The sequence below is a fragment of the Laetiporus sulphureus genome (genome assembly GCF_001632365.1).
Source record: "Laetiporus sulphureus 93-53 unplaced genomic scaffold LAESUscaffold_117, whole genome shotgun sequence".
In the NCBI taxonomy this organism is placed as follows: domain Eukaryota; kingdom Fungi; phylum Basidiomycota; class Agaricomycetes; order Polyporales; family Laetiporaceae; genus Laetiporus; species Laetiporus sulphureus.
In genome coordinates this window covers 1-9,779 of record NW_024468626.1, presented here as the reverse complement: position 1 = coordinate 9,779, position 9,779 = coordinate 1, and the positions used below count along the sequence as shown (strand labels likewise).

The following is a 9,779-nucleotide window of genomic DNA, read 5'->3' as shown; positions in this document are numbered from 1 at the left end:
TGCCAGTAGCCTACTAGTGGAGCACTTGGGAAGACCAGAGCAGTGTGAAATCACGATCACTTCACCTGACTCTCACCGCTACCTAGCCATGGCCACACTCGCGACCATGCTGGATCGCCTGTCTGAAATGGTGTGCGTTCAATTCCATGAGATAAGTCAAACTCGTCCGTGCGCACGCTCAAAGCATGGAGCTCTGGAGGCCTGAGCGCTGAGCGCTCGGCGATGTTGACCGTTGAACTCTAGAGCCTGAGGAGACGAGGATAATCAACGAAGATGGTTCGGAGTCTCGTCCGCTCTCAGATAATAAAAGATTATGAATTCCAACTGACAATCCAGAGCACAATCCAAAGTAACGTTACATTGCGAGAATACAAGACTGATCATGTCCTCCACGGACTAACTGGGGTCATCATTCGCAGCAGCCATCATCAGACAATCGAATCATTAGCCCCACACTCACTTACTGCTCGATCCTCCCGACTTCGAGTTCCCTTTCGCCGCCTTCGCATTCTCCGGCGCCTTCTCCGGCGCCCTTTCCGCTTTCTTCTCGGCCTTCAACGACACAGGGTTGATATGCAGTCTCGACGAGATAGGATCCATAGCCGATTTCATGGCGTGCGCGTACTTCTCAAAGGGCCCACTCGGAGCAATCGCATGTGCAAACAGAAGATCAAACTGTTCCTTGAATTCCGGGGTGATCACGGTGTAAACCTGACTATCGTGCCCTCGGATGTTGAGGCAGTATCGTTCCGGCTCCTCGGGCCCAAGGTACCCTATCCAGTTGCTGTGCTTCTGCATGTCAGGTTTCCCAAATTCGATAGCAACGCGAGGCCCCCCAGCGTGTCCGATGGCACTCTCGGAAGCGAAATCCATGAAAATTGCGACGTAGTTCTCGGGTTTATATCGCACAGCCTCGCCTGACGCGTTAGTGGTCTCTATGATAGGGCCCGCCAGTCCAGCAACTAGCTTTGATCCAGATGCATCCGTTCGCGCCTTGATCTGTTTGATGGCATATCCGAGCTTCTTCTTGTCGAAAGGCTTGCTCAGGTCTCCGCTGTATGTTACAAACAGCATATCGAGCAACGCCTGATTATGGGTGCACTGTACGGCGGCACCTCGGAACCACAGCTCAGCAAGCCACTCGAGAGTGATGACAGAGATCTCTTCGGGGGTTTGGATCCAGTGAGTAAAGTTTATCCAAACTTTTTCTGCACCTTTTAAAAGACGCCTGACATTCTCAGTCTTGGTCTTCTCAGCTTTGGCCTTCTCAGCCTTGGCCTGCTCAGCCTTAGCCTTCTGAGCCTCAGCCTTCGCCTTCTGAGCGTCAGCCTTCGCCTTCTGAGCCTTGGCCTTCAGAGCCTTCGCCTTCTGAGCCTTCAGAGCCTTGGCCTTCTGAGCCTTGGTTTTCTGAGTCGTGGGCTCCTCATCCTCCTCAATCGTGGACTCCTTAGCTTCCTTAACCTCCTCATGCTCCTCAGTCGTGGGCTCCTCAGTCTCAGCCGCCTCAGTGGTGGCCTCCTCAGTGGTGTTCTGGATCTTGATGCCGAGGTCTTTGCCAAGCAAGGTCTTTAGGAAGTCTGACAGTTTTACAGGACGGACAGCGCGCCGAGTAGGTTCTGTGGAATCCACAAACTTTCCTCCATCCGGGAGCGTCGCCTTGTCCCGCGCGAGAGTGAGCAAGAGCCTGACGGATAATTCACCTTGTCGCCCTCGATCAGTCACGACCCCGTCGATGATGAGTCGTCGCATCAGTGTGTCCAACGCTTTGGCGTAGTTCTGCGAATTTTCATTGAGGATTTGTGCAGCAGCGACGGCAAGCATAGGTTCCGACGGCGCCTCGGTGATGATGAACGCATCATGGACATCGGTGAGGAGGCGCATGTGACTGCGTACGGCATTTATAGCGATCCGGCTCGAATGCGACGTATTGCTCAGTTCCAGCACGATACGGTTTGCAAAGATGGCGAACACATGATCAGGGTTTGCCGGATCGAATGCATCGTTGTAGATTAGCTTCTTGATCGCAGCACGCACAACTTCTGGAGTGTTGCGAAGGGAATACCAGTACTGCATATCGGCTTGGTGAGTGACAGTGCACGCAGATGGAAAGAAGCGCTACTTACAGGCCGGCCCAACGTTGCAAGGAAGGAGATCAGAAGAGCGTCTTCCGCATTTATGATCTTGCCATCTTGCTGGTCATCTTGCTTGCCACCTCGCTTGCCACCTCGCTTGTCATCTTGCTTGTTTTCGTAACGCATTTGGTCGAAATCGACGTAACAAAACACAGGCAAGGGTTTAAGTGCACTCGTTAAGCGAAACGAGGACGCGTCTGGCCCAGAAGAAGCGAGTTCATACACGGAGGAGTTCGTGTCCAAGAGCATATACCAAAATTGGATGCCATGCGGGAAGCTAAATTCGTCTGCGGCCTTGATGATCCGCTGAAGAGCGATGAGCGACATCTTTCGCTGAGGACCTCTCGGGCCTTTCGGACCGCGAAGCAGGGCGGGATCGTTGAGTTCTGTACACTCGTCGAGACTTAGAAGGAACCTCTGATACCCTAGACGTTGCACAGAGTCCGCGAGCTTATCGAAAGCCGGCTTCGCGAGAATTCTGAACAAATGCTGGTGCCAGCGGGTGACGCTGGTTCCGGATTCTTCATCTCCGGCGTTGTCATCAGCTTCCGCTGCATCAGTGCTGACAGTGATGTTGTGCTCTGATCTCAAGGTAAACAATTCCTCCTTGAACGCAGTCAGCCGCTCTGTCGTAAGTTTTTTCACATCTTCAAAGTGACTGTGGCGACTTGAACCGTCGAGATCGGTTGGATTTTCGATAGACCAGGCTTTGATCCAGCCCTCCAGATCGGCAGGTGCTGTTTTATGCAAGACCTCCACGAGCGCACCGAGAAAAGCAGCCGCCTTCTCCTCTGCCTGTGAGTCTGACTGAGCGACGCACGTCAAGGGGTATCATACGAAGAACTCACCAGGAAGGTGGACGGCCCATCGAGCCCATCAAAGAACTTTCGGTTGACGTCACGAGGAGGCCATCCTGAGGTTGGCAGTTCGTCCTCTCGGAAACAAACACAGAATGCAGGCATCTGTCGTTCATGTCCTTCGATCAGTGAGCGTACGACAGGCAAAACAATCGCACTCACCCGATGCCCTAGCTCCCACGCCAAACGAGTCTTTCCTGTTCCGCTAGCTTGAACGAAGGGTATCATGCGACCGTAGTATATATCGTTGTCGTATATTTTCGCATAAATGTCCAAGGCTTCTACAAAGAGTTCATCGAAGCGTCCGCGGAACTTTACATGGAAGGCCTCGTCCAGTCGCTTTTGCTGCTCGGCTCTATAGAATGATCACAACTAGAACGTAAGTGTCGGGCCGACAGTGAGGGAACGAGTTGACGTACATCGTCTCAATCGCGGCAGGCGGCTGTTCGCGTTCTGCGATGATGTCGAACATCGTTCAGTACTAGTAACATGAGAAATGAACAGACATACCACAGGCACATAGAAGAAATGTCGTGATATCGGTCTTGAGCATCAGTTCGTCCAGTTGATTGTTTGGCAGGGGCTGGCGTCTCTGCCAACCATTCGCGCCACCATCCTGGAATAGAGCTGCCCGCAGTCCAGGGGGAATACTATCGCGCGGGAGACTTGAATTTAGAATGTGACGGTATGCAGAGTTGAGAAATCTTCTGCCACTTCCAGCTCCATCTTCGAGACTGTCCTTGAGATAAATTCTCCCAGACTCCCATAGCACTTTGAGGTCAGGTGGCAACTCGGCCTCTACGCTTCCAGAAGATGCGCTATCTTTCAGACTGAGCTGAGAAAGGTAGGAAGTCACTTGATCGATATCTGGCGAATCTTGCATGCTCGACATGTGGATAGATATTCTGATATGCGATGTGGAGAGGAGAGAAAGAGAAGATGAGTGTGCTGTCTGCCTACTGCCCACTGAAGAGTCGCATTTATATATGTACGACGATGTGCCACAGCCTGGGAATTTCATCAGTGGCGTCCGTTGTTCGTGCCGAGCTGTTGTTCTTTCGGCACGAGTGGCACAAAACCTCTTGACACTCCGTTCCTGCCGAACTATTGTTCTCTCGGCATGAGTGGCACGGTGCCACTCTCATGAAGGTCCGACCTATGGTGCAGATTCCGGCGGAATCTGCCGGCGGATTCCGCCGGATTTCTACCTCGGAAGTAAGGTGGCTCACCGGCAATTTCTTGTAACCTACATATGTTTTGGAATGTCTAGCACGAAATCCTGTAACAAAGTCACTCACCAGCAATCTTTGGTGATGTAGATACATTTCTGAATTGCTAGCATGAAATCCTGGTAGCTCACCTGCAATTGTTAGTGACCTCAATACATTTTTGAATTTCAAGGTAGCTCACCTGCAATTGTTGGTGACCTAAATACATTTTTGAATTTCAAGGTAGCTCACCTGCAATTGTTGGTGACCTAAATACATTTTTCAAGGTAGCTCACCAGCAATTTCTGTTGACCTAGACACATTTTTGAATTTCTTTCATGAAATCCTCATAGCTCACCAGCAGTTTCTGGTATGCTAGACATGTTTCTGGATTTCTATCATAAAAATCCTTGTAGCTCACCAGCAATTGCAGGTAACCTAGGCAGTCTTTCTATTATGAAATCCTTATAGCCACCAGCAATTGCAGGTAACCTAGACAGTCTTTCTACCATGAAATTCTTATAGCCCACCAGCAATTGCAGGTAACCTAGGCCATCTTTTGAGAAGCAGCATCAATAATGCACAGTACTTCTTCAACATGCCTATGGACTGAAATCTGCTGTTGATGGGCTTCTACCATGAAATTCACTAAGCAAGGTGGCTTAATGGTAAATTCTTGTAATCTAGACATGAAATTCTGGAAGCAAGGTAGCTCACCAGCAATTTCTGATAACATTAATGGATTTCGCTGTACAAATCCAGCAATCTGTCAGATTCACCAAAAATTCAAAAACATGTCTGTGTTAACAGAGTTTGCTGGTGAGCTACTTTGGTGCTGGAAGTTCATGCTAGAAATTCAAAAATGTGTCTTAGATTGCCAGAAATTGCCAGTGAGCTACAAGAAGTTCATGGTAGAAATATAAAAACATGTTTAAGTCACCAGAAATTGCAGGTGAGCTACCTTACTACCAGGATTTCATGCTACAGCATATCTAGTTTAGCAGAAATTGCCAGTGACCTACCAGGATTTCATGCTAGCAATTCAGAAATGTATCTACATCACCAAAGATTGCTGGTGAGTGACTTTGTTACAGGATTTCGTGCTAGACATTCCAAAACATATGTAGGTTACAAGAAATTGCCGGTGAGCCACCTTACTTCCGAGGTAGAAATCCGGCAGAATTCGCCAGCACATATCCGCCAGAATCTGCATCATAGGTTGGTCGCTCTCCCACTGGATGACTTTCCGTAGGAATTTAGAACTGTTTTGTTCCAGATGACTGAGTCTGAAAAATGTGATGCCAAAGCTGTTCCAGACCATAACACAGTTTCGAACCCAACTAGGTACGACTTTGAATATGACTTTTCCAGATCATAGCCACCCGCATGTATCCCACTTATTCCTGCATGCATTTTATAAGCAGTGCTGCTGCCATGCCTTGTTCAACATTGGAGACATAAGCCATGATGTAAGGACCCATGTCATTGAAGTTGACATGGCTCTGCCTGTTCAAGTCCATCTCAATGCTGTGCGGTGAAGGACATTCAACAAAAAAGATGCGCGTCGCATCGTTGATCACGAGAGCATGACAGGCCTCCGGGCATTGGCAGCGCTGCAGCCGGATCATCATCACCACAAATTGGGTGGTGCATGACGTTGAAAAAGGCATTGAAGCTGTCTGGAAAGCCTCAGAGACATCGGGAGAGGGGGGCACCCCCCTCTCCAGATTCGTGCATTTGGAACAAGCGTCGGAGTTTAAAAATGTCATGCTGTCATGCTGGCTAAATGAGAACGAAGGACCTGTGTGGTCCGGCAGATTCCACTGGATGTGAGGAGATCGCTGAAGGCCACCGCTGTAAGCCATTGCAAGGCTGAAGAGTGGAACCATAAGACGAGCAGTGAGAATCGATAGTTGCTGATGTTATAAATTTTAAGACGTGCTGCATGAACTCAGCCCAGTGCCTGGGAGCATTCTTCAGTGTTGTGTGTGAAGTGGTTTTCCTTCACACGGACATGTTCAGTGATCGCGCGAAGCTTGAAGTCATTTGTCTTGCCGCATGTATCATAACCTGCGCATCATCTGAAGCTATCCACCTCTTCAGATGCATCGTGATCTGGCTTCGCACGGACATGTTCAGTGATGCACGTGAACCCCATGTCATGAAGGTCTGAAGGTCTGAAGCTTGAAGCCATCTTTCCTCCCGTATGTGTCCTAACATTCATGGTTCTGACTTAAGGCCCCATTTTCACAAGGAAACCTGTCGTATCTTGACCGCTTCAGCCATTTACAGGAAGCTGATTCTATTTTTAAAGTCATTTTAATTGCTCATTATCTCCCCAGATCTCCACTTGTCTGCACGCGCCTATCGCCTTGATGGGCGCTTAGTTCAGTAGTCATGCAGAAAGGCTGCTCAGACACAAGAAACGTGAAAGTGCCGCACTTGGCTGCTTTATCTGCGTCAGTAGGGGGTGCCAACAACTTAGCTGAATGCGCAGGCTATACGACTTGAAGGCACCACTGACAGGAATACGATGTAACATGAAAAAATAGTAAATCATGGAGATTATGTGCTACTACAGATTAGTACTATAGCTGTATCATACTAGTGCATCTTTCAGTCTAGTAGTGCCTTCAGACTGTGGCCTTCAGTCTGGTGCCTTTAGAGTGTTGTAGGATCATATGCTTCAATGCACCAGTGACTTCAGCACACAATCTTATTGTCTATGTGTGCTGGTGAGTTGTCTTCAAGGTGGAGTCTTCAGGCCATTGTCATCAGAGGGTGGCCTGAAGGACGGCCAAGCCATCGCTTCAGAGTGTCATTATCAGATTGTTGCCTTCCGATGCACGGTGTGCACCACCTTCAGACGACTGCCTTCAGGCACTGATTACCACTGCAGCATGCAGATCACAGCTGGTGACTGGTATACCATCTGGCCAGCCAGGACAACACATCAGAGTGAACGCAACGCAGTGTGAACAAAGAGAGGATGTGTACCTGACACGCTTGCCAGCTGGCTTCAGACCAACGACCCTATCCGGCTATCTGGCATAATCTGGTGGATTCGGCCGGACCACGCAGGTCCAACCTTCATGGCTAAACTGCGGCAAGCAATCTGGAACAGATGTGTGTTCTAAAGTTGTATCTAAACGGCCTACGGAAAGTCATCCACTCTCTTGTTCTCTCGGCACGTGAGTGGCACGGAACCCCCAGACACTTCTAATTTGCCATCTGATCGCCCCGCGGCGGGGCAGGGTGTGACGTTCACAGCTACTTTTGGTAGTTGGTGGCGTCACACGAGCTAGAGCGTCACGTGCCAGGAATAGACAGGTTTCAAGTATCTGAAATTCCCGTAATACGAGCGCTGCCCTACACGAGAGGATTCGGGTCTCCTTATATACGTAGAGATTACCTGTAAATTTTACGGGGTTCAACTAGAAGTAGGGCAGTAAAGAACGTGAAACGAATGAGTAACGAGCGGGGGTTGGCTAAATAAGGAAATAACGGAGCTACCTCTGAAACGAGGTTGTGGCTAAGAGAACCAGTCTCGGCGCTCTACGGAGCGCGCCGTTACATACGCCCTCCAGCCATCGTATACGATGGATTAGCGTAAGTCAATTGGTGTCCATGCGGTTAGCCTCGACGACGTCCTTGTTCTTCTCCGCAGTGGCTTGCGCTTTACGCGTGATTTTATTGACGGTGACCGAGCTTCCCCGAGGCTGGGCCAAGGCGATCGGCGTTACCGTGGATGGGCCGGAAGCGGCAATCGTTGGGCTAGGGAAAGCCGACGCGGTGGCTGATTTTACCGTAGAGTTCGCAGGCGCCGAGACAGACGCGGTAGTAGACGAACCGGCGCGAACCGCAGTTTTGTTAAGCGAAGCGCCACCGGAGCGGGTCGCGTCGTTCCTGGAAAGGAAAGGGTCTTGCCCAGATAGGAAAGCAGGGCCACTCGAGTGCCTTTCGACCTTTCGTCGCTTCCTCTTCTCCTGCCTCTCTTCGTACATCTCCTGCGAGCGTTCCTTTTGACGGTGACTGGCGTCCGCAGCATCTACAATCGCATTCAAGGCAATTGCATGGGTACGAGTCGTGAAAAAGCGTGAAAGGCCATCGGGGTCAGGGGGAGCTGAAGTCAGGGGTGTTTCAGAGGCTGTGCGCTCTGGAGCGTAGTCCAGCGGAAGGCAAGTGCCATGGATGTGAAGAGACTGGTCCACTGGGTCTAGTTCCACGAACTGATAGCAGCACGCCTCGTCTCTGGCCCACAGCTGCTGAAAGTCTTCATAACCGCCTGGCAAAGGTGCGTCGCGAGTATAGCCCGATTCGCGCAAGGCGCGATCATAGAGGATGTACTTTCGGACCTGCGAGGATGTGTATTCTTGCACCACATTAGCAGCAGCATCACGGAGTTGATAGTCCCCATTCTGAGCAATGGTGACTAGAGAGTGGTGGAGTGCGCCGAGTGCCATGAAGGTGATGAGTGCGAAGGCCGCTGAGACAAAATAGAGAGGGTAGGTGGAAGGCAATTGTACCGGAGGGTCTGCGCGACGATCGAGGAGCTTGGACGCGGAGGAAGCCAGTGTTCTTCGTCCCTTTATATAGCTTGTACTCTTGTCTTCATAACCGATACTCCGAGGGTTCCTGTGCGAGCCTAAAATAATCAGGCCTCCTAAAAATGTTTGAGGGTCGTCTGGGATCTCTCCCGATCCATCGGACAGCTGCTCCACATCGTCAATGCCTAATAATTCGAAATAAGTGCGAAGGGCATCCAATGACTCGGCGGTCGAGAATGGGATCCATGAACGATCCCCGCTCTTCCAAACAGCCTCAAAAATGGCATTCCGACCTGAGCCGACATGGGAAATTAATTTATCAATAGACCACTCATTTTCTTGGTCCTCCAGTTCGGCGACTTGGCTGTCCAACCGGCCTGGAAATAGGCGGTCATCATTCGGTTCATGAGCTCGCAGCAATGAAGCATGAAACACGTCGTGTATCCCCCGACGTTTCAGGTTAAGAGGCAATTCCAGTTTGTATGAATTATTGCCGTAGTCCTCGATTATGCGATAAGGGCCAATAAATTTTGGAATCAGCTTGCGGGCTAATCCTCGAGGTAAGGATAAGTTCTTCGTAGATAAATACACCAGGTCGTCCTTTACAAAAGGCGCAGGTCTCCGTCTACGATTAGCGTCATGGGTTTGTTTGATTCTAGCGGAAATAATGCTGTCATGAGCGGACATGAGCGCATATTTCACGTGCTGAGCATAAGCCTGAATGGCGGGATATTCATCCTTCCCAGGATTATCCCAGATCATAGGTCGGGGCATTCTTCCTGCATTAAGAAAGAAAGGAGAGTACCCTGTACTCTCTGAACGAGCCATATTAATAGCAAACTCAATGGAAGGCAGCTTGGCTACCCAATCCTTCTGAGTAGCATTAATGCACTGCCTGAGCATTTGAGTAACAGTGCGATTAGCACGTTCTGTAGAGCCATCAGACTGAGGATGATAAGCACTAGACATCCTTAGTTCTACACCAACTAGCTTGTGCAGGTGGCTCCAGAATAAACTGGTGAATAAAACGTCCCG

At 50.0% G+C, this 9,779-nt stretch overlaps 2 protein-coding genes across 2 annotated transcripts; both read right to left on the bottom strand.

The window, feature by feature from the left end:
• Positions 1-327: 327 nt before the first annotated feature.
• Positions 328-3,968, bottom strand: LAESUDRAFT_732907 (uncharacterized protein). Its single transcript, XM_040910332.1, has 6 exons — positions 3,500-3,968; positions 3,409-3,442; positions 3,152-3,344; positions 2,981-3,094; positions 2,124-2,927; positions 328-2,067 (listed from the first exon to the last, which is right to left on the bottom strand). Exons 1-6 carry the CDS (start codon positions 3,879-3,881, stop codon positions 457-459), a joined length of 3,138 nt encoding a protein of 1,045 aa, XP_040757491.1. The 5' UTR covers positions 3,882-3,968; the 3' UTR covers positions 328-456.
• Positions 3,969-9,314: 5,346 nt separating this feature from the next.
• LAESUDRAFT_625374 (uncharacterized protein) lies at positions 9,315-9,578 on the bottom strand (the record flags this gene model as incomplete). Its single annotated transcript, XM_040903328.1, has 1 exon — positions 9,315-9,578. A coding segment is annotated over one exon (264 nt), but the record flags the coding sequence as incomplete, so codon positions are not given.
• Positions 9,579-9,779: the final 201 nt, after the last annotated feature.

Excerpts from the sequence above, each read along its gene's own strand:
- LAESUDRAFT_732907 (XM_040910332.1), bottom strand. The coding sequence starts at position 3,881 with ATGTCGAGCATGCAAGATTCGCCAGATATCGATCAAGTGACTTCCTAC. Across the intron at positions 3,345-3,408 it reads CCTGCCGCGATTGAGACGAT|AGCCGAGCAGCAAAAGCGAC; the intron begins GTACGTCAACTC and ends ATCATTCTATAG. Across the intron at positions 2,928-2,980 it reads ATGGGCCGTCCACCTTCCTG|GCAGAGGAGAAGGCGGCTGC; the intron begins GTGAGTTCTTCG and ends TCAGACTCACAG.